The 24,691-nt window shown below is 38.6% G+C and overlaps 2 protein-coding genes across 4 annotated transcripts; one reads left to right on the top strand and one right to left on the bottom strand.

Moving 5' to 3' along the window:
- Positions 1 to 1,053: 1,053 nt before the first annotated feature.
- Positions 1,054 to 5,472, top strand: gng13a (guanine nucleotide binding protein (G protein), gamma 13a). The gene is made up of 3 exons (XM_054605084.1): positions 1,054 to 1,266; positions 4,724 to 4,831; positions 4,930 to 5,472. The coding sequence occupies exons 2-3, from the start codon at positions 4,734 to 4,736 to the stop codon at positions 5,033 to 5,035; spliced, it is 204 nt and encodes a 67-aa protein (XP_054461059.1). The 5' UTR covers positions 1,054 to 1,266; positions 4,724 to 4,733; the 3' UTR covers positions 5,036 to 5,472.
- An 82-nt stretch (positions 5,473 to 5,554) lies between these two features.
- chtf18 (CTF18, chromosome transmission fidelity factor 18 homolog (S. cerevisiae)) lies at positions 5,555 to 20,461 on the bottom strand. 3 transcript variants are annotated; one of them, XM_054605079.1, is made up of 23 exons: positions 20,403 to 20,461; positions 20,178 to 20,297; positions 18,684 to 18,773; positions 18,449 to 18,599; positions 17,562 to 17,751; positions 17,312 to 17,404; positions 16,774 to 16,826; positions 16,521 to 16,662; positions 15,977 to 16,204; positions 15,786 to 15,883; positions 15,570 to 15,693; positions 15,333 to 15,469; positions 15,110 to 15,203; positions 14,857 to 14,955; positions 14,632 to 14,762; positions 13,647 to 13,761; positions 13,252 to 13,476; positions 12,886 to 13,035; positions 11,522 to 11,652; positions 9,494 to 9,638; positions 9,300 to 9,398; positions 7,705 to 7,774; positions 5,555 to 5,680 (listed from the first exon to the last, which is right to left on the bottom strand). In XM_054605079.1, exons 2-23 carry the CDS (start codon positions 20,263 to 20,265, stop codon positions 5,559 to 5,561), a joined length of 2,775 nt encoding a protein of 924 aa, XP_054461054.1. In that variant the 5' UTR covers positions 20,266 to 20,297; positions 20,403 to 20,461; the 3' UTR covers positions 5,555 to 5,558. The 3 variants fall into 3 exon arrangements, with proteins under 3 accessions (XP_054461054.1, XP_054461053.1, XP_054461055.1); XM_054605078.1 differs by lacking the exon at positions 20,403 to 20,461 and having other exon boundaries at positions 20,178 to 20,381; XM_054605080.1 differs by lacking the exon at positions 20,403 to 20,461 and having other exon boundaries at positions 16,521 to 16,659; positions 20,178 to 20,381.
- Between the last annotated feature and the right edge of the window lie 4,230 nt (positions 20,462 to 24,691).

The following is a 24,691-nucleotide window of genomic DNA, read 5'->3' as shown; positions in this document are numbered from 1 at the left end:
ATGATGGCAGTGGTTTGCCTGCCAGAAAAGCTATAACTGAAGCTGAGTTTCGTGGTCCAGTTGGCTACAGACCTGCTTATATAAGATATGAACTTCGGGTACTTGACGTGGATGTTTTGTTAGCAGGACTCGTCTTAGTAAACCTGTTTTGCATGTGATCACAGCACGAAGGCACAATTTGTTTAAACCACCAATAGATTTGTATATTCCCATAAATGAGCTGCGATGCAAAAAGTAAAGTTCGAGGGCTTCTCCATCACTTGAGTAAAACATTTAACTCTTTCATAGGACAACAATCGGATTTGTCTCAACCCATATTTTAATAACTGCAATCAACGTTGGCGGAATAGTGGGTTTAGATCTTGTATTTTGAGGATTGGATCACAGATTGTGCCTAAAAGCAGTGGTGAGCTACATAACTACACCCAAAAAAAAAACTAATTTGAAACTACATGGGGGCCTAAGATGTGAGGGAAGAATCAGAGGTTTTAGGCCTCCAAACTTTTGAATCTACACAACACTCAGCTGAGTGCTTTTGCTGCAGCACTAACAGGAGAGTGAGGAAGCAGGGACTAAGACCTTTTGTCCCATCTCTGCATTTTTTCCTTGTGACTTTGCTCTTTAACCTCATTTCTAATTTTAGCCCAGGTCTGAGGGGAATCTGTCACAGCCTATTATTACCACAGAAACCGACACATCCGGTCATCTGATTAAAAGCAAAGGAGGAATCTCGGTGTGTTGTCCCTCAGGAGCCCGCGTCCTCATTTGCGTCTGGATTTCCATACAGGTGCGTCTTCTGCTCGAGTTCCTCTTTTGACTGTCAAACCTTGCGGCTCCTCTTTCTCTCTCTTCCTCTTCCTCTCTTTCTCTCTCTCCTCTCTTTCCTCTCTTTCCTTCCTGCGCATCCCGCATCCAGTCGCTACCAGAAGAGGAGCGTAGGGGAGTGCCCTGCAAAACACACACACACACACACACACACACACACACACACACACACACACACACACACACACACACACACACACACACACACACACACACACACACACACACACACACACACACACACACACACAGCCTCCTCCACAGCCTCCTCCTCTCCTCCTCCTCCTCCTCCTCCTGCACTGAAGCCGGACTCCTCTGCCGGGTAAACTGCACCGACCATCGGCTGTTATCGTCGCTGTTAAAGCCCCGTCTGCATCTTCCATCAGCCGGCTGCACGGAAAACATCCACCCGCGGTCCTCTCATCTCCGGTAGGCCTGACGGTAAGAGCGGCTGTTTGTGCATATATATGTATGTGTGTGTGTGTGTTTGTGTGTGTGTGTGTGTGTGTGTGTGTGTGTGTGTGTGTGTGTGTGTGTGTGTGTGTGTGTGTGTGTGGGGGGGGTTTATGCGTCTCTATGACAAATAATCACGATGCAAATGCGTTTGAAATGATACATTGTGTTTTTCTTGAGCTCCACATCTCTGCTGGCTTCATCCTCCTGTGGTGTTCAGGGAGGAAGAGGCTGGATTTAGATGCAGATTTGCTTCAGATCAGCATCGTTGAGATGTGATGAGTGATGGAGGCGGATGTCACTGTAACACATTAGGGGGATGCTATAATTAAATGATGAAGGCCTTTTTTAATGGAAACATCTGGCTCTGCTGGTGAGAGGCAGGAGGATGGATGCTGGTGGAGGAGACGGGCAGCCGACTTACTCCATTAAAGGGATGAAGAGGAGGAGGAGGAGGAGGAGGAGGAGGAGGGAGGAGAGAGTTTCCAGTAGAGAGGACTTAACTGATCGGCCTGAACTCTCATCTGGGCTCTCTCTCTCTCTCTCATCTGGGCTCTCTCTCTCTCTCTCTCTCTCTGTGGCCTGTGGCAGGGTGGGGCACACTTTACAATAAGTACAAATACATAGCCAGTGTACTTTGTTATTTAAATCTTAAACCTTAAACCTTAGAGTAATCCAACAAAGTGGCTTTCCGTAAATACTATACTTAAGTTGACTATAAGTACCTTTAAATTGTACCTCTGATATGGTGCAACTGGATAGTTTAACGCTACAATAATGCGACACACTACAGTAATTGTGCGTTTCCTCCAGTACCGTTGAGGTATTTGTACTTTAGAGTTTCTATTTGGTGCAATATTTACCTGACAATCTGCAAATATACAGTAAGAGTACACTCTGTTGCCAGTTTGTTAGGTACACCAGGCTAACACTAATGGCGTCTAAAACAACAGCACTACGATAAATAAATAATTCATGAAGGTTTTAATGCTTAATGTTTGGTTGAATTGTTTTAGAGGGATGTTGATTCACTTGTGATGATATTGGAGGATGTAGATTTATGTGCTGTTGATCAGTATTGCATCATACATAGTATGTGTCTGTTATTTACACTCAATGATAAATAAATAAACCTCTTTGTATAATACAGTGTAGTTAAAAAGCATCACAAACTGGGTCTGGGCGATATGGACAAAATGTACTATGATAAAAGTCAGTTTTTATCTCAACAATGATATATATATATATATATATAACACAAAATAGTATGTTTCCTGTTAATTCAATAAATAAATGAATAGTCTATATGATAAAACCACATTGTATACTACCATTTAAATTAAATATTAAATACTTGATAAAAGTACCAAATATTTTTTGATTTCATCAAGAACTTTAGTGCAAAATGATTTGCTTTTTTTGAGAAATTTAACTTAGTATGTGTTTGTTATTATCAATTCAGAAAATGTGATTGTGAATCTCGATAAATGGTTTCATCACCACACGATCAATTATCAAAGGGAGATATCACCCAGCCCTAGCACAAACTAGATCCAAAATTGTCACAGCTGAATCAACACTTCCCCAAAGGGACCAAACCAAGCCTGTAAGGATGTTACCTCATCAACAATTAACACTGGTTTCCCTATCAGTACTTTACAGACATAATACTGGCTAATACTTAGCATATTTGCTTTAGTAAAATATTAAATTACTTAAAAGAATATTCCTTATTTTTTCTTCGGTCCCAAAAATCCGATAAAAAGCCAGATTTGTCTGTGAAGCCAAAGTCTGATATTTATTATCCCTATGTGCCGTAAAAACTGTTAAAAACACATTAGTGAACCACGCGGTTACACTGGCTGACATCTTCCTTCATTACGATGATTGATCTCGCAGACACAGAGCTGCTGCCGTAAATACTCATCAGAGCACCAAATATGTATCAATCCGCCAATGAAGTAGTCCCAAAATAAATGGGCTATTTATTAGTACAAAGAATGTTTTATGATCTACAGTGGCCAACTCCGGTATTATATAATATATTTATGACTTGATTTTACAGATTTACAAGTTTGAAAGTCATTAGAGACGGACTGACTTTGGTCTTTTTATTGGATTTGCTGGCTAAGAGTATTTATTTTAATTAAGTTAAGGTTTAACATCTTCCATCAGATACAAAAATGAAAGGGGTAGATACAAATAAGACAATGTCCTTCAGAGAGGAACTGACACTTGTGTAGTTAAGATAACTTTTTTTTTTAGGTTACATATAGTCTCAATTATTGGGTCAGTCTAGCATTTTGACATCAACTATCTCAATATGAATAAGTCCCGTTAACCTCCACTCTCTGGTGAAGCTCTGCAAAGTGGCTGCCATCTGGTCTTTATAAGGTTTTCTACGTTATTGTCATAAATCTATCAAACAGAGAAGTTGTTCCCACTGAGGGGTCACACGATTTATCTAAAGGGTCACAAGAGAGGAAAACATAAAAATATTTCTGCTTTAGACATATGCACTTTCAGACTAACTTTCTTCCAATCTGCCTGGTTCTACTTTCTCTTAAAGACTCTTAAGAATTATTTAAATAAAGTGGAGGCAAATGTGTACTGGTTGTGAAAAGTTCAAACAGAGACGAGGGGTTACAAGCAGAGGATGCTTTGTTTTAGGAGTCACAAAGGTTGGAGACTAAAATAAAGTTGATTTTGCTCTATTCTCGTCTATTCAAAAGTTAAACTTTTCTTCAATAATAGATTTTAAAAGGTGTAATGTTAAACTTTTCCGGATTAAAATGTCTAAAAAAAGCAGTACGCCTAAGTCATATATAGTGTCGAGTTCTGTATCAACCCAAATGTTTCAAACTACTTTTTTAATTCTGTAATTTTAACCAAATTCATTTGGTCATGTGTCAATGGTGTCATTTCGCCTCAGTGCACACATCAACGTTGTGGTTGTCTAACAAAAGCTCTCATAAATGTATCTTTTTATCCCGTTTTAAGCCACATTTTTACGATACACCTTTTGGATCATGGTCGTTTTTAAGTACATATTTTAACCGGAAGAAAGATTTTATTTGTTTGTAATCAGAGAAACAACGGGTCAGTTTGTTTGTGTGGAGGAGACCTCAGCAGCAAAAAACACTCCCGACTATGAACACTGAAGGAATCTTAACTGGGAAAAGCTGATTGTAATGGAGGCAGTGGCAGGGAAGACAACAACTCCCATAATGCAACGCTACTTCACCACGACACGACCCCTTGTGGCATAAAAATGACATATCATGTGTTTAACTGTAGAAATCAAACAGCTCTTTTACAGCAAAAAATTCAATATATCTTGATTTCAAATCTAAATTTTGATGTAGAGTGTGTCTGAACTCTTAATCTACATGAGCTTGACAGTGTGTTACGTGTGTTTCTTTTGTGTGTGTGTGTGTGTGAGCAGCAGTAGCATCATGGAGGAGTTAGACGTTCCACAGATGAGGAGAGAAGTGGAGAGCCTTCAGTATCAGCTGGCTATCAACAGAGAGAAATCCTCCATCACCGTGACTGAGTGAGTGTGCGGTCCACAAACACACGCACTCACGCACGCCAGCTCTCTTCACTGTTGAGGATCAGATTCGTGCTTACAGTGTTTGTTTGTTTTTCTAGGCTGGTGAAGTGGATCGAGGGTTGTGTTTGTGAAGATCCATTTCTGAACCCTGAGCTGATGAGAGCTAACCCCTGGGTCGAGAAGGGCAAGTGTGTGATCCTCTAATGGTCACACACACATGGAGACACACGCACACACATACACACACACACACACACACACACACACAAGCACACGTATAGACACACAATCACAGATGCATATAAACTAAAGAATCATGCACTCCCACGCACAGTCACGCTGCACTAACTCACACATCCTCTCCCTTTCTCTCACACACACACACACACACACACACACACACACACAAACACACAAACACACAAACACACACTTATTATTGCTATAATCATGTTTATTTATTGGGAGACTCCTGAATGCTTTTAATTTATGTAAAGACTACTGTGTGTTTGTGTGTGAGCGTGCAGCACCGAGTAGCTTTCTAGAGGTTTGTTTTCATGGACTGCTCTGAAATGTTCAACAACACGTTTTTATTGGCTCTTTACACTGTCAATCAAAATAAAGACTGTTTTGAATTTAAACAGCTGGATTTTGGATTTATTGATGCGCTTACATACAACATACAGGCGGTTGTGTGTGTGTGTGTGTGTGTGTGAGAGAGAGAGTGTTACAGTAGCTCTCGGATGTAGACGTTTCGTCTGACAGCGTTGGACATGCCCTCGTTGAACCGGAACCAAACGTCACTGTTGCCCACCGCCTTTCCCATTGAATAAACTGGACACTTCTCACCTGCAGGGAGAAAGAAAGAGCAATTATTGGGTGTTTTTTATTTTGTTGCTAGAATCAGGTTTACTGTCAAGTATATTTTCACATACAAATCTGCACTGGTGTTTTGGTGCTTAACAAAAAACAAGAACGGCAAAAGTCATGAATCACAAATACAAAATAGAATTTTAAAATTAAAAATATGTGAAATAAGTGTAAAGGTAATAAACATCAAGTTTTATAGACTACAAGGGTAATTGGAAAAAAAAAAAGGTCTGGTTTGTCCTTAAAGCTTCCCTCCAGTGACCTCATGACTAGTCAATAAATTAAGGCTTTTTATAAATAAATGAATCTGCCGATTGTTTGCTCATTGCATTGATTAATATGAATTATAATAAAACAATTATTTATATAGCACTTTTCAAGAGCAGACATCATAAAATGCTCCACAACAAAAGACAAAGTGGCAAGTAAAAGATAGAACAGACAAGACATGGAAACATCAAGCTAAAAACATTTCCCAAAGCCCAGCGTTTTGTCTAAACCTCAACAAATACTACGTTTATTTTCATTTGCGAGTAAGAAAACCTACACACACATTTTTAGAATCGAGAACAAGTAAGTCTCGGTCATTTTAGCTTCAAGCACGACTTAAACCATTAATTGATTGTTAAAACTGTTATGGATTAATTTGATCAACTAATAGATTCAGCTCTAATCCAATCCGCTAAAGAGAAAAAATAAATTACTTCCCCAATGTGAGGATTTGGAGCTCTCCATTATGATTAGAGAATGTGAATACATTCGTTTTTTTCATCATTTCACCTTTTTATCAGCTTTGGCTCTGAGAAGTTGTGATGAGAAAGAATCCCTATTTTCTAACATGCTATACAATAAAACAATCAATAATTAAATGAAGCATTAACTGATGTCCGATTCATAGAAACCCAGTGTACGCTACTGTACATCAGCGACTTAACTCCAATCAGCGTATAATAGAAGGTAATGTACTATCATTTCCATCAACCAGTGTTTTACTCATCCTGCCACATTTCACAGAATATTGTTGATTGAAAATCGCAGATACATTTGCGTGACGCTCTGGGCTCTCATGCGAGTTTAGCGTTTGCTTTGATTAATGAAACATGCACAAAATGAACAGGAGAGCTAAGAACCCTGTTGTTGATCCTACTTTGACCTATAAAACAGCCACAGCTCTCCATTTCCATCCCATTGATCCATTTCAGTAATGCAGTGCTTTCAGGAATGTTAGTGATTTTAATGGATCCACTTTTGCTCGAACACTGAGCCCTGAATCTTGAACCAAAGACTGAATAAAAAGCTACAGATATTTGTGTAAAGAATGTTTTGAATTACAAATGCATTAATCATTTATGAGCCAGCAAAATAAGACGACTTTGACTCAGACATGGCCTTTTACAGATTATTTTAAAAACCTGCCTGTGGTTGATCTTGATGTTGATGCAGAATATGACAAATACTACATATAAGCAAAAGCAATAAGAAGTCACAGAGGAACAATAATATGCATGTTCCAAAGTTGTGTGCACTTAATAACTGCAAGCAATATTGGAAACACAATTTGTGAAAATAATGAAAACAAGCTACACAATTCTGCTCTACTTATTTTGTGCATGTGTGCCATTTATTTTTGGTGCGGAGCTGCGATGCATTTAAAACACAGCAGTCACGTTTGGTTCCAATCACACAAAGTTACTGTAAGGCCAAACCACAGCAACTCTCCAAATATTTATAAATAAGTGTAGCAAATTAAGTTAAATACAAGCAGCATTATATACGTAGGAAAATATGTTGATTTATAATTGTATCGGCTGGAGTCCAAATATAAGAAAGAGACTGTAGATCCAGACATGTCAGGCCTTTTATGATGCCAGGAGAAATAGCATATTACAAACATCTGGATCTGACAGTCCAGATCTCCCACCAACCGCAAGTAACACACATCAGTTATCATGTGTTCTCACAGGCTGGGGATAAACGAAGCCACACTGGAGTCTCTACAGTACCTGTCTCTGTGGTGGGCTGTGGTCTCTGGGGTTTGGGGGCAACGACTCGACCAAAGAAATCCACCTCCGGCTGCAAGACATGAAAACACACACACGCACACGCACACGCACACACACACACACAGGCGATGAGGATGAGGATGAGGTTAATCAGGAAGTTTCTGAAACACCGTCCTCAATAAGGAGGTCAATAACAATGAACAATCACATGGGTACACACACACACACGCCATCTCTCATTAGCCTGATTTTCCAGTTTCACCATGAGGGACTTTAACCCAGTGGCTTCTCATTATCCTCATTTCTGCCCTCTAGAGGTTCACTCTCTCTATTCCTGATCCACTAAAACTGCAGCTCAGCCACAGAGGCTCTGAGCAAACAGATACTGGCTCCACCTGCAGGCACCAACTGACAAATAGAAACTATGGGAAGCTCAATACTGGGAGAAAGAGAGAGCTGAACCTATTCTCAATTCGGTGATTAAATAACCAAAGGAAAAAAACTAAAGGCAGAAATGTTCAGCCTATGAAAAAATCCCCCATTTTGTAGACTGAAAGCTTTTTAGTTCATCAATCCATGTTGAGCAGCAGAGCAAACCTGCCCTGCAGGTTTTAGATACACAATGGACTGCTACTCATCTCATGAACCTTTTTTTTTTTTTTTTTTTTTTTTTTTTTTTAAATCATATACTTGGTGGTGACTTTTTTTTGCTCAGAATATACACATGTTTACATGTTGTATGGGCTAAAATAATTTATTTTATGACATATGACAAATCAAATGACATTAAAGTAAAACATACATGAACTTACATCAATATTTAAAGAGCAATATACGACATTCAGAGCATTAATAAAGCAGAAAACCACTATTTGCTTAGTACAGACATAGTGGAGTAATGGCTACCTGAACAGAATATGATATCACTCTCCCTCTGTGTGTAATCTGAGCCGAGTTTGATTTGTAAACGTAAGCCGTGCATGCATTTAGTGCATGTGAGAGTGCACAACTGACTAGTTTGTGGCCGCCCTCTAAACTGATCTCATACAGTTGATGATGTCAACCTTCAGCATCATCCTGGAAAGTGGCACCCACCCTCCAGTTCCCCCTCAGGTAAACACTGTTTGTCAGCAGGTTGCAGATATATATTGATCAAGGATCATTAAAAAGCAATTCAAAATTAAAATTAGAACATTTTGACCATCTCAAATTCTGTTGATGGTGAAATATATCAGTGTTTATTTGAGCTTCATTTTCAGCAACAAATCGTACCGTGGTTCGCTGTGAACCTGGAAATCTCACCTGCGAAAAAGCGTCTTATGATTCAGAGAGAACCAGCAACTGTTAGCTGTCAAGTGACTGATCTTTAATGTAGAATAACTGCCCAATAAAGAGAGATTCTAGTGTGGTGATCTAAATTTAGATTTCTTATCTCTTAATTTAATGTTTGAAAACATTAAAACACATAAAAAGTAGTTCACCCCCTAGATTGTTTTTTTCGTTTTTTTATGTGGCGAGAAATCGAAAGTCTTTCTGCCTAAAGGACGAGCGAAGTGATTACGTGAGTGGTTAAGGTTAGGGTGCATGTGTCTCACCCTGATCTCCACTGTGGTCTGTTTGACGATGGTCTCCAGCCTCTGCTGATGGTTCTTGGTAGATGTTGGAGCGGCGCTCCTTTTTTCCTCCACTCTCGGCTTAACACAGACACAGCAGATTATAAACACATTAGATTATTAACTAACGGTCTAACAGGTTGATCTGAATATGATAAAACCCAAATCGGTCTCACCTTTGCAGGGTTTCGTTGCAGCATCAGTTGCTCGGCTCTCCTCATCTTCTCTTGCTCCATCTCTCTGCTGATGGTTTGTTTGGCCTGATACGTCAGCTGACGGCGCGGCGGCAGACCCGGAAACCTCACCACCTCTTCCACACGCCTGCAAACACACACACTATGTGAACGGCTGTGCACAAACACACATCGTTTCTTCACAAACCCACTCATAAAAGCATGTAACTGACACAGAGGTGAACCTTGTTTAATGTCAAACTAATAACTTTAAGCTTCCACTTTTGGTGCCGTGGTTTGTTTTCCACAATAAAACCCTGAATCTCTGAAACCTTAATCCTCTTACCACTGATCTCCATCTCTCTCCAACACACACACAAAATCACACACACACACACACAAAATCACACACAAAATCACACAAACACACACTAGTTGCTTCACTCTGCTGATGGACATAAATATAACATAAATAAGATTATAATAATATATGTGACTGTGAGCGATTGATTGCAAGTTATCATTTTAAAATATCAGCGATGTTATCATCAGAACAAACTTTATAATGAAAGGGTCGGATTATACTCTTTGCAGCTAATACTAACTAGTATCTGTTTAGCTAAAAAAGCACAGATAAAGAAAAAAATTATATTTCCAGCTATACACTGACTATGTTGACATGCGTGCACACAAATACAGAGTAATAAAATGAAGAAAATAGTTTGATTTAAGGGAGTTAATTTGAGTTAGCATGTGTTTGTTATTATCAATTTAGACCACGTAATTGTGTATCACCATCTTGATACAGTTACATTGAAAGACTATACATTATCATATTGAATTCTTGTCTCGCCTTAAGTTATCTACAATTTAACTTAAGTACATCCAAGTTACATTTATTTAGATTTAAGTTTAGCTCTTTCTTTAAGTTGTATCTTTAATCATATTCACATGTATTCGCAGATATTAGGATAGTACAAATATTACTGCAAATACAGCAGTAAATATATACATGTATAGTCAGAGCACTGAGAATATTCCACAACAGACCTGATATAGAAGTTCGACATAATGTTTAGAGGTTTTAAAGATCGACTTGTAATGAATGAAGTTCAAGTTTACTGCTCTTTTCTTCTCTGCATGTCTTTCCACACTGATCCGAAAACCAAAACCAGGCGACGTTAACAACTCTGCCAAAGTCCGACCAATCAACAAAAGCTCCCCCAAAAAAAATTGCCGTCCAATCAAATAACCCTTTTGGGACGGGGGGCATTTCCGCCGTCTGTGTTCATAATTTGAATTCCCACAATTGCGTTCCAAGCCTTTATCCATGAGAGTTTCAGAGAGAGGTGTTGTGGTGAGCCAGAGACGGCAGGTACAGGAAGGTGTAGATCAGTAGAAGCAGCAGGAGAGCCAAAACTAGAGGCAGGCACCAGTCGTTGGTGACCAGGACGTTGTCACAGCGAGCCTGCAGGAAGGAGCCCCTCTGGGCGCCGGGCTGCTCCGCCAACCGGGTCGGCATGACTGAGCTGTACGTAGAGTTATCTCATTCTACCAGAGTATCTGCTGTCCTCAAAGAAGGTCCAAGAGGAACAAAGGTTTCCACAGTTGAAGCGCAAGTTTGAAACAAAACCTGCAGATTCTGCTCCTTTCAGTTTTAATCTTTTATTTTAACGTGCCTCAATTTTTCAGCTCGTCTCCTCCTTTCTCTAGAACTTCTTTCCTCCTACTTTTACGGCTCTAATAATTCAAACCTAATCGGCTCACCCTTCCACCTGTTTCTCCACCAGCTTGCTACTCTGCTCCAGCACCACTACCATCAAACACACACACGCACCAGGTGTTAAAGGGATTACTCTCTAAGCCTCCATGCAGTGCACCAGTGTGGACAAGAGCAGTGACCTTCAACACCCCAGAAAACACACATCTGCCCTGCATGTGTCCACATGCAATATGCAGTTGAGTGCAGGGATGTGTGTGTGTGTGTGTGTTTGTGTGTGTGTGTGTGTGTGTGTGTGTGTGTACACTCACGGCTCCAGGATGTATGTGTACTGGCCCTCAGGCGTGCGGTCCTGCCTGTATGAGAGGTTGTATGACAGCATGGTGTTGATCAGCTCACGCATCTGCTCCTTCTCTCTGCTGCTGAACAGCTGCGGGTTCACCTGGAAAGAGAAAAACACACACAGAGGATTCAAGGTTGGATGCAGTCACTGAAAGTTTTACTGACATTTTATACAAAGCATATTAATGTTTTCTTATGAAACCCCGCCGTGCATATTTCTAACCTTGAGACACACACACACCCACACACAAACAGAGAGGATGAGTTCAGTGTGAGCTTCAATGAAAGTCCATCAAACTTAAAACACGTTGCATAACCTTCTCCAGCCCACCCTGCTTTAAACGCCAAACGTCGTTGGTTATCCTGCCTTCCTGAGGACCTTGATGGGTCCCCACCCGCCCACCAACACATTAAGATCCACCAAGAGAAAAACATCAAACTTTGAGCTGAAAATCAACTCATAATACTTTTTATATATATGTAAGAGTATATCAAAAATAATCCAAAACTACCAAATTTGGACCATAGTTTTGTTAATTTCACATTTTCGGAAAAAACAGATCTGCTTACAATTACATTATCACTAGTGTTTTTTATGTTTTATTATTGATGACAGTTATGAGATACAACACCCTGTGCGTCTTCCGACACCAAACCACCACAATTGAGATGAATGGAATTTTTGCAATGCAAACATCAGAAAATCTCCCAATTTGATAAATAAAATACACTGACAGGCCACTTTATTAGAAAACACCTACAAAATTCAGTGCAATCCCATATAATTAATTGGCCTCAAAGGTGAATATAATTTTCAGCTTTGTTGCACTGTCCTGACATTAATTCAAAACTATATGTTTATTATTAATTGTTGTTGAAACTATATGTTGAAATGTTTGTAAATGTGTAAAAATATTAGGAACTAATCATAATATAATGCAGTGCAGTTAAACACCACTTCAAACCACAACAATAAACATATAGTTAAATGAATAATTATCTGAAACTGTTAATCAAAATTTAACATAATCTTTTTTTTATTTTTTTTATAAAAGGTAGAATTTATGTCAGCACTATTGTATTGGATTGCATTAGATTTTACAGGTGTACCTAATAAAGTGCCCATTGAGTGTACATTTTTGCACAGCAAGTCTGTAACTCAAGTAACCAGGATGTTACTAAACATTTGAATGCAGTGCCATATAAAAACATGACCTTGTGTTATTGACTTGTCTTTACTTTTACTTGAACAGATGCAGAGCTACAGAACCTGGGATCACAGTTCCTACACCAACACACATGCACAAGTTTACGGAACATGTTTTTTTCATACAGGCCGTAGTTTGGGACAGATGATGTCGAGGAGAAGTGTGAGAATATCAAGGGACAGGCTGAGATGGCTGATCCTCGTTCTGATGCATGCTGGGATGTCGGCCACCATGGCGGACAAAGCGTTCCTGCTGCTGAGGAGCCGAGTGGAGGCCTGGAGAGGACAAGACCAGAGGGGACAAAATAATCTCAGTTGTTATTATTTAAACTAAACATCTTATATTACGTGTTTGTTATTTGTTTATTGTTCTTTTTGTTTCTATCTTCCATTCATTTATTTGTCAGTCAATACAATTTGCAATTTTTCTATGTGAAACACGGATTGTTTAAACCAATTGATCATCATCAGGTGCCTGTAGTTGATCCGTACCTCGTGCTGGCTGTGGGGATAGCTGATGCGGGGCACGTGCGTGTGGGCAAACAGGAAGTGGAATGTGACGGACAGGAAGGGCAGGTATCTCATCAGGGTGAAGTTCTGCCCGTGCATAATCACATGGTTCAACCTGTCTGAGAACGACAGCCAGTCCAGAGCCTCACACACACTCTGCAGGTTGGGGTCCCTCACACGCATCGACAGATAATTTTCATAAAGACCCTGAGGAAGAGAGACCTGATATCAGACCTAAGACATCATAATGTAGAGTTTTCTATAACATTAAATGTTTTGGCTTAGCTGTTGTGTGTTAAGCATGGGACAATTTTTTTTAAATATATTTTTCTGTGCGCTAAGAAAAAAGGAAAATATATTCTAGGTGAGTTAATTACCTGAGAGACCTTCTCATACTCTCCACTAGATGAAGCTAAATGTAGAATGTGCTGAAACCTCTGAGCTCCGCTTCCTGAACCTGGTGCCTCATCAAAGCCCTCGCCAATACGTTTCCTGAGAGAACAAATTTGAATGTTTAGTCAACATCTATTAAGTTAGGACCCAATAAGCAGAGAGAGTTTACAGATAAGACAGTAAAGTTAAAGATAAGATTGTGTCGCCTTTGATTTGAAGGTGTGACAAGTTGACATTTGCCTGACTTTTTATTGTGCCAATGATTTTATTCTCTTCATTCATGCTCACAGATCAAAGCAGAAAATAAAAGCCTGTCACAGACAAGAGAAATGACAGATTTATGACCACAGTAAAAAGTTGTAAAAAGTGTTTTGACCAGATTACAAAAAGAGTTGCTGCAGAGTTCAAAAAGTTCAATCTAACACTTTTAAAAGACATGTTTATCCCCATGAAGAATGGGATTTAAAACCTGTTACATGATCATACCGGCCAAATTATGAAAGATATCAATCAAAAACTAGAAGGGATTGTATGGATCAAAATTATTTACCAAGTACATGAATTAATTGACATTTGTTTATTAATATTAATAATAATATTAATAAAAAATAAACTGGAGATTTTAGATAAGATAAAAACCTTTGTAAAAAAAAGATTTTACTTTTTAATACCTTTTAAGACCTTTTTCTTAAAGGAAAGTGAAATAAGGCTTTTCAAAATCTACAGGTGCCCTGAGAAATTCAGTTTCCAATTAACCTGTTGGTGTCAGCAGTAAATGCTAAAAACAGTTGAACAGACCCCAATGAACATTGCAGGGACCCTGGTGGGAGCACAACACTTTGAAAATCTCTTGATCTTTTGCATTTCATAATGTCTGACTAAACTTGAACTTTTGCTGCCTCGAGTAATTGTGCAAATACAGAAAAACATTTATTATTTCATGAAAAGCTCTGTTAAGACATACGGTACCGTTTTGTACGCTGTAACTGGAAGATTCCCTGCCACAGATGGAACAAGCCTTTGTTCTGGTCCTTCTGCCCCACAGAGACACCCTGGATGGTCTTTGAGTTCACCTGCTTGTGGCCGCGACCGTGGAGGAACTAAGCAGACAAGCACACATATTGTGCTATAATTCAACTGTATATTAGTGTTGATGCAACACACAAGACTTTCCTTTACAGTGCTGCCACCCACCTGCAGTGTGTTGATGCAAGACCTGATGTCGTTGTCAGTCTTCTCACACAGCGACATCAGAGTGCCTGTGTCTACCTTCATCCCCTGCTTAAGTGAAATCTGAAAAACAAAAACTCCATGTTAACCTGGATTGTTGGTGTGTTTGCAAGTGTTTGTGTATTTATTTTGTGTGTGTGTGTGTGTGTGTGTGTGTGTGTGTGTGTGTGTGTGTGTGTGTGTGTGTGTGTGTGTGTGTGTGTGTGTGTGAGCTGACCTCTCCCAGTCTCTGTGTGAGGCGTGAAGGCTGAGTCTGGGGGAAAGCCAGGAGGAAGGCCTGCTGCTTGAGCGGTCTGAGAGCTGGACCATATCTAAAAGGAAAAAGAGGTAATCAGATAATGGCTGCAAAGTAAAAAAACAAAATCAACACATATTTAGAAAGTCAAAAAACTCTACTGCTTCAAAAAAAAACTACTACTTCGACTGTGATGCTCTCTTACAGGTCGTTACAGATGCAGATGATTGGTCGAAGCAGGATGGACTCCTTCTTCTTTTTCTTCTTTGTAGTCTCTGAACCAGCCTCCCCGCCGTGTCCGTCTTTTCTGTTCAGAGTTGCTAACAAGATGTTGATGGCAGCCTGTCGAACACCACAGAGGAAGAAAAAAAACACTAATATCGAAGGTTGAAGGAGGGCTTTAACATTTTTTTTCCTACTCATTTCAAGTGTCGGAACATACTGCTGGTGCTCCGTCAATCTCATCAATAATGAGACAGTTTGGCCGCTCACTGGATCCCAAAACTGATTTCATCTGTGTTGCCGTGTCGATACGTTTCTGGAACACCTCTGCACTGCGATCGTCACTGCAGAAAAAGGTCACAACAGGGAGATTATTGTAAACCTATTTATGATTTACTACTATTATTAGTGTCATTTTTAATTTGGTTTGTCTAACCTGGCATTGATTTCCACCACGTTGTACCCAGCATGCTTTGCTATGATGTGAGCCAGGGTGGTCTTTCCCAAACCTGGAGGACCGGACAACAAAGCCACCTAGAGAAAGACCAAAGAAAATTATGTCTTGTACAAAAACTAAAAGGTCATTAAGCTGAAATAGCACTGACGGGAGGATGCAGGTGTGTTTACCTTGAACTTGGGTCGTTTGTACTGGTCCAGTTCGGCCTCCAGTAGCTCCTCAGTCACCTCAATCTTGCTCTTGAAGCGATTTACATTCTGATTGGGTTGATTGGGTTTGAATGAGTTGTTCTGGTTGGGAGGCTGTCTGTCGAACCGGACGGGGCGGGACTTCCTCTCTCTTCCAAACACAACAGTGTCCCAGAGTTTCAACCACTTGAGCAGACAGCGGTTGGTAAACTACAATAAAAACAGTAACACACAGCTGGAATCAGTGTGAGATACTTGGACTTAACAACATTAAAAGAGTAACTAAACCCCCAAAACCAGCTGAAAACCAATGTTTATGGGTATTTACTAGTGTTCAGGTCCAAATCTTTTTATCTTTTTATCCACATTTTATTGCACTAATTCATCTGAAAGACGAGTGTTGCAGCACTATGAGGCACTTGGGCAGAAACTCTGGGTATTAGTAAGGCATTTAAGAGGTTTCATTCACTCAGAGCATGTATGCATGTAGACAAACAGTTATAAAGATACATAAAACATGACTTACATCATCACTGAGAAGCTCTGTGTATTGTCGGGGAGAGAACCTGTCCACCCAGAGGCGAGAGGTTCGTCCCTCTGTGTCTTCAGGATCGTCGTCGTCTTCATCTTCTCTGCTTCCAGGCTGAGCGAGCGCATCATTCACACTGCTGGAATGTGACATAATTTCACAAAAGGAAAACAAAAAAAACACAAACTGCTGCTGCATGTCATCAGATTCTTGATGTGTCGGTGTGACAGAGAGACAGGCGGTGAGTTACCTGGCCAGCAGACCTGTGAGGCGCTGAGATTCTTCCATAACCTGCTGGAGGCGCTGCAAGATTTCAAAGAAGGAGAAGAAAATTAACCAAACGTGCATTCTCAACAGCCTGAGAGTTCAGTCATGCACAAACAGTTCTCAAAATATCTGCATTTGGTGATCTGAAATACATCCTGCAGGAACATCAACACATAACAGAATCATTGTATCTATACACAAAAGGGGTTATTGATGTATTTTATTTTCGTGTTCAAATTATAAGCTTTAATCATGATTTTTCCAAATTAATGAATATATGAATTACAAATTATAGGCTTCTATAATGAAAAACTATCAAACATTTGCTCATTTGCTCCGTTAGGTAAGCATTGATTTGTATTATATGTAAATAATGCTTTTTTTTTAAATGAAGATCCACTCTGTTCGTAGAAAAATGGGAAACTGAGTAAACTCTTAGCTTGTGTAGTTAATGAGAATCAATAGTGTGTTCATGTGCAGGCTACTTGGCAGATTATTCAAGCAGCAGCCTGGTCACTCACCCTCTCTGACTCATGCTCTCTCAACACACCGATTGGCACTGCCAGCAGCCCCAGTGAACCCTGGGAGTTTGGTACCAATCTGCTTTCCACTACCTGGAGACAGACACACACACACACACAGGTAAATGCAAAATATTTGAAATAATAAATACAGGCACCTGATGTGTGTTTGCTGAAAATGATTCAGTATTTTGGACGAGATGATGACAAAAGCATGCTGTTTAAAATTCATCATGCTGAGGAGTTTAACCTTTGACCCTGTGTCTTCTGTTTGTTTGAGGTAGACCCGACTCCCCGATGAGTCGGTCACACTGATGTACTCCCCCTCTACAGGAGGCCGCTTCAGCACATGCAGCGATGCCGGCGCCGCTGTGGGAGGTCGCCTGGGCGTCTCTGGGAACGCAGCAAAGCCACTTTCATCCAACACGGCTGAGGTTGACCTAAAAACACACAAACATGTTCAGAAGTGTGTACTGTGTGTGTTTTCTTTTAAATAATAGATATTTTTGTACAATCTATCAAATGTGAATAATGATAAATGTCAAGCACATGTTTCAATTAGAAACAAATTTATGACTTTATATTCCTAATTTGTGTTAGAAAAACAGAAAATCCTCAGATTTGACAGGATGCATTTAGCAAATGTTTTGTATTCTTACAAATCTAAATTAATCTAAATACCACAATTGTCATCAATTGTTTTTCTGTTAATTTAATAAATAATTTCAGTAACGAAACAAAGACTGATTAAAAAGCACTAGAATGCAAATGACCTTGTTTAAAGTGCTTTAAAACATAAACAATAACAATATTGTTCAATTCTACACAGGTGGCGTATCACCAGCTGCAGCTCTCAGAGAGGTAAGTGGGTGCTTTTGTGTCTCTTTAAATAGCAGACTGTCATCTTTCATCCTTGTGATGTCTTACTTTTAAGTGCCTCTTGTTTGTTTGTGATCTGAGCATCTGCTTTTTGCATTTAAATGCACTGGCTTTTAATAAAATGTTCTACATTCCCAATAATGCACTAGATATAAACAAAGTAATCGGTGTAAAAATATTTAAAGCACAACACATCTGCCTTTTACTGATGTCTTCCCCTCACACTGTGTTTGACACTGACCCGTGCATCTCTCCTACCTGAGGTTGCGAGGTGTTTCATACTGCTCCGGAGAGGACGGCGGTGTGATGTCATCACTCAGTGACGGGGCTTTGCTCTCTTGAGTCTGCAGTGAGTTGAAGAGTCGCTTGGCCACTCCTGCCTCCTGCTTCTTCCGCTTTGCCTTCGGGGCTGCGGATGCAAAGTCAGATTCAACAAACAACAATCAAACACAACAAGGAGAAGAGAGCCAGAGTACTCTCAGGGTGAACTCACTGTTGGACTGATCCTCCAGCAGGTGCTCTACATCAGTAATGTCGCTTCGTGGACCGGGCTTCTGACGTTTACCCGGACTGGAGGTTTCCTCTAAGCCATTCAAGAAAAAGATAAACACATACAATTAATGGGATTATTGTGAAGGTCTGGTTTCACTTCTTTCTAACATTAGTAAGACTTAAAATGACTTTATCAACATATATAAATAAACCAAGATCCAAGAGATTTATCACTCTGTTACTAGAAGTATGTCACATATTGTACAAATAATGCAGACAACCTTTCATAATAGCAAAAGGTCATTACTTTTACAGACTACATTAATAACTTCAATCCCACTGTCTGGGGTTGTATGAAACCCTCAGAACTTAATTTCCAATTCAATCAAAGATCAAAAAGCTTCCAAGGGATGTCAGGCTGAATTTTGATGCATATAAACTCATAAAATGATACCCAGGACATATCAAAAACACGTGAGCGTGGGTATATGTGATATATTCTCAGCCATTGTGGATTATTTATATTTCTCCAAATTTAAAACTACTTACAGATAAAATAAAGCAAATTGGGTGTTAAGGGGTTTATCATGCTGCATCATTTTATCTACATGAATAATTGTTGACCATTTCTGTGAGTTTCATTACTTAAAGAAGGGTAAATGACCATTTTGCAGTTCAGTAGGTGTAGTTTATCAGTATATCAAAAACAACAGATCAAACAGAGACAGAGGTCTGCAGCCTAAACTACAAGTAAAATCTTACTTAAGTACAAAAGTAAAAGTGCCTATTATGCAGAGCGGTCCATTTGGGAATAATATACAATATATTACTGGATTATAATTATTGATGCATCAATGTGTACATCAATCTAATGTTGCAGCTGGTAACAGGTGGAGCTAATTATACAGTACCAGTCAAAAGTTTGGACACACCTTCTCCTTCAATGGTTTTTATTTATTTTATTTTTTTCTACATTGTAGATTAATATTGAAGACATCCAAACTATGAAGGAACACATATGGAATTATGTGGTAAACAAACAAATGCTCAACAAACCAGAATATGTTTTATATTTTAGATTCTTCAAAGTAGTTGAATGAGAAGGTGTGTCCAAACTTTTGACTGGTACTGCAACTTAAATATAAAGGTTTCAGTTGATTAATTTGTTTGTATTAATAGTCTGAATCTGCAAAAATAAGTTATCAAATAAATGTAGTGAAGCAACAAATACAGTATTTACCCCTGAATTGAAGTAGAGTAGATTTATGAAGTCAAATTAGCAGAGAAATTGATTGAAAGTAAAGTAAAGTATAATATACCTCAAAATATGTACTTAAATGCATTACTTAAGTAACTGTAGTCTTCTTAGTAACCCTCCACAGGTTGGTACTGTAAGTTAATGATGCAGTGAGGTTCACAGGTCAGGTGTGAGGGTGTGGAGTGAACATAACATTTAAGGTCCTGGTTCAGTTGTTAATCTAAAGTTGTTCCTCACCTTCCAGCTGAGCCATGGCCTCCAGCTCGTCGGCGAACTGGTCCTCGAAGTCGTCCTCTATCCCGTACATTTCGTCATATTCGTCCATGTTGGTGCACGAAACAACCAATGTTTTTTAACCTGAAGACAAACACACTTTTCTCATTAATATTCCCTTCGAGACTCCAGCAGCCGCTTTGACAGAGCAGCAGATTTCCCGGCAATTTTTTTGTTGTTGAGCATTACTTCCGGGTTAAGCGAGCCTTCTTCTTCTACATATAAATGTTGGTAGTGTTCGACGCTGCTGAGCGTAATACTGACCTCCGCAGGATACGGAGAGGATCAGAATCAGCTTTATGGGCTGGTGTATGTTTATGTTTATGCATACAAGGAATTTTGACGTACAAACACAGAAATAGAGAAATAAACAAAAAACATGGATAACAAAGAAGAACAAATGTAAGTGTAAACATTAACTATTATGTGCACAGAAATATAAATGCAAAAATATTAATAAAAATGTTCAATAATTTGAACATAAAACACACAGAAAATGAAAATGGAATGGAGATAATAGTGCAATGATGCACAGTGCAAGGATGTTTGAATAAATATGGAAAGTTTGTATATATATATATATATATATATATATATATATATATATATATATATATATATATATATATATATATATACATATATACACTACCAGTCAAAAGTTTGGATACACCTTCTCGTTCAACTACTTTGAAGAATCTAAAATATAAAACATATTCTGGTTTGTTTACATAGTTTGGATGTCTTCAATATTAATCTACAATGTAGAAAAAAATAAAAAATAAAGAAAAACCATTAAATGAGAAGGTGTGTCCAAACTTTTGACTGGTACTGTATATATATATATATATATATATATATATATATATATATATATATATATATATATATATATATATATATAAATATAAAGATAAAGAGATTTTTATTGTCACTGTAGTGATACAACGAAATTTCATTTGGTAGCCCTCAGCCAGCCAGCAGCAGCGAACAACAAACACAATAACAACCATATACAACACAATAAAAACATTATACAGATAAAAATACACAAAAGGAATGAAAACTTTACTATGTACAGCAGGTGAGTATTTAAAATGTAATATTTTATATATATATATAATTTAGAATATAAAGGTACCGGATAATTGCACACATTTGTTTCTTTCACTGTATGAATGATTTAGTGTTCAAGTGGCACTTCACATTTTCACATACAGCCCTGAATCATGCAGAAACTGTAATACTGCTTTTAGAGAGCAGATGGTGGTTCTCACTGTGGCAAAGATAAATGTTTTATGTCAAATGACTTAACTCCGAGGTCTGATAATCTCTGATAAACTGTGTTACTATGTTCCAGGAAAACATCCCTGACCATTTCAAGATATCTATAATCACATAGTCCAGTGGCTAAAATGTGCAAACACTGGTTTAAGCCGCAGTTTCCAATAGTCTCAGTCTACACAATTTAGTCTATCCGGGTTGCTGAGCAGTAAATTATATTTTTATCCTTGGGTTGAAGATAGAAACAGCGCCTCTGTTTGCTCTCTATTTTCCCATTATCCTTGCCATTCTCTTTCAATTCCCTCTTAGTCTATCCTCTTAGCTCTACTCTTCTCAGAGATATATGTACATCAATTTCTCCCTTCTTCAAATAGGATCATGTTGCTCTGTTAAGTTAATCACCTATCACTCAATGATCCTCTTCTTGTAGAAAATTAAGATCAATGCCCAGCTCTTCCATTAAAAAAAAGGCTTCAGATATCATTCCCATTTGGTTTGCAATGTTTGCCTGTTACACTCTTTTGATTTTGCCCCTAGAATCAAACGACCCTTGCAAGAGATGTCTAGCTGGGAGGGTCTGATCAGCACTACTTAGTTTTTCCAAGTACTGCAGCCCCAACTTAATACGCCCCAAGCATAAGGGAATTTCCCCCATCTGAATAAGAATTTGTGAGGTCTTAATCGTGCCACAGCAGAGTCTTAATGGCTTGGCCAGCTGAATATCTGATTTCCAAGCACTGGCATTGCTGCAGAGCGAAATACAAAACACCCAAAATCAAGTTCAGATTATATCATTGCCTGATTAATTAAATGCATGGACCCCTGCTCTGGGGTCCATAAGGGGCCTATATGTGCCCCTGGTAGGTTAAGAGAGAGAGAGAGAGAGAGAGAGAGAGAGAGAGAGAGAGAGAGAGAGAGAGATAGACTGGTGTGCGTCGAGGCTCCGAACCAGTTTACATTGGCCAGTCTCCAGTTGGATCATAGTCATCTTTCACAGTTTGGAGCTCCTTTGGTCTGTTCAGGGTCTGTTCTACAACTTCTTACAACTGATGCATCAGCTTCCACTTCATTGGTTACCAGTTGCACTTCTATAGCCTCTCCTTCTCTGTCGTAGTTGCCATCCAGGGGTGTCTAGTGGCTCCAAACCAGCTTGCACTGGCCTGTCGGCAGGTGCCCCGCGGTATGCCTATAATTTGCCTTATAACACTTTTAGATGACCCTTTTACCATGTTGTACTAAATTTTATTTATCATTTAAAAATTTTTTATTCAAAGTTTTAACTTTGCATTTTCCCATCTTTCCTTGCAAGGCATAGGGTTTACTTTGGTTTCAATTTTTCTTTTAATTATGTATATATTTTAATCTGGAAAGCACTTTGTGTTCACGACTGAAAGGTGCTTTGTCAATTCAATTATTATTATTATTTTGAAATTACATATTTAATACATGTAATATAAGATTTGGCATGCTATTCCCGAATAAATTCTTCTAAATTACCTACTGCTGCCATGTTACTGTACATAGAACCTACTACGCTCTTCCAGTACATATTTACAGTCTACACTGTATTCATCTCACCAGGTGTATTAATACTTATACTACTGTCTATACTTGTACTTATACCTTCACTTTATATTTTGGTAACTGCTGCACAAGCTCATATTGTATACAAATAGTGCATTCAGATCTTCCCCTCACAGTTTTTTCTACCTATAAAAGTTTTTGTTTCACATAACGCCTTTGTTCATCTTCAGCTTTTTTTAAGAAAGAGAGAGAGAGATTAATGATGATGTTTGTGACGTCAGGGCGTCTCTATCGCCGCCATCTGCTCCTCACAGCAAACACACACCGGCCAGCAGTTTGTGTGTGACACTGAGTTAATTTCACATCAGGAAGCACGAAAGCAAAGTCAACTTAACTGTCTCTGTCTCTTCCTCTCTGACTTCACGTGCTCTTATAATGTCCAGATGTGTTGAGCGTAAAAAACAGTATATTTCAATCAAAGAAGTCACACTTCTCTAGTGTACCATGTTTAATACTCAAAATGTTTTCAGTTATTTCTAATCTATCTAAGGATGTTTCCAGTTCATGAAATATGAAGATTTAATTACCATAATGACATATATTGTTAAAAAAAAGTATTTGGAAAAGTTAGCTGTGATATTATATCTGTATGTCTTGCATAGTCACACATGTTTTCTCCTCATCATGTTAAATCAATTAACAGTAAATGTGGTATATAATAAAACAGTGATAGGCAGTTATATGATATAATATATCGATATTTTTTTAAAACATGTACTATACCTTGCAGACTCTGCTGCTACTAATCACATTTTGTTTTAAATTGAAGATTTAATAGGAAGGTTGTTTTGTACATCTAGGATTTAAGTTGATTTAAAAGTGATGTAAAAGTCGCACAACTATTAGGAAGGACGTATTTTAGAGTGAAATTTAAAACTTAAAACTTACTAACCTCTCCATCTACCCACCTGGTACTTACAAATATATATATTGTTATATGTCCAACAAGTAAAAACAAAACAGAAAACAGAGTGCTTGCAGTCAAATAGAGCGAATCAGGCTTGATTTCTAAATTATAAATTGCAACACTCAAACAAAAATACCAAAGAACATGTATGAAATATTGCATTATATTATAGGATTGAAATCTAAAACATTATTTGTGTCCATCAACAGTCAATTATGCAAAACCACAATGGCTCTATCCTAGATCATGTAATTATGTGAAGGAACGTCTTTCAAAAAATACTCTGAAGAGGTAACAAATGACACATTACATTACATTACAGTCATTTAGCAGACGCTTTTATCCAAAGCGACTTACAATCAGTAGTATATTACATATCATTCACCCATTCACACACTGATGACAGGCTACCATGCAAGGTGCCACCATCAGACTCTAACTAACATTCATGCAACATCCAGTCCACACCGATGGCAAGCCTTCGGGAGCACCTCATACAAGATTGGGTGTCATTTCAAATGTTTGCTGTCTTACTGGAGTACTTTTACTACATGCTTTTGATTCCTTTCTAAAAGTTACTGAATGAAACTATTAACAGTTAAGAAACTGTTTAACTGTTTCTCTCACACACACGTTCACAGACCCTACTTAGCACTTACCAGCAGATCTTTGTGTGTTTAAAGCGCTAATGATTAGATACTTG

Source organism: Anoplopoma fimbria, chromosome 9, assembly GCF_027596085.1.
Source record: "Anoplopoma fimbria isolate UVic2021 breed Golden Eagle Sablefish chromosome 9, Afim_UVic_2022, whole genome shotgun sequence".
NCBI classification, from domain to species: domain Eukaryota; kingdom Metazoa; phylum Chordata; class Actinopteri; order Perciformes; family Anoplopomatidae; genus Anoplopoma; species Anoplopoma fimbria.
This window is presented reverse-complemented; position numbering and strand designations above follow the sequence as displayed.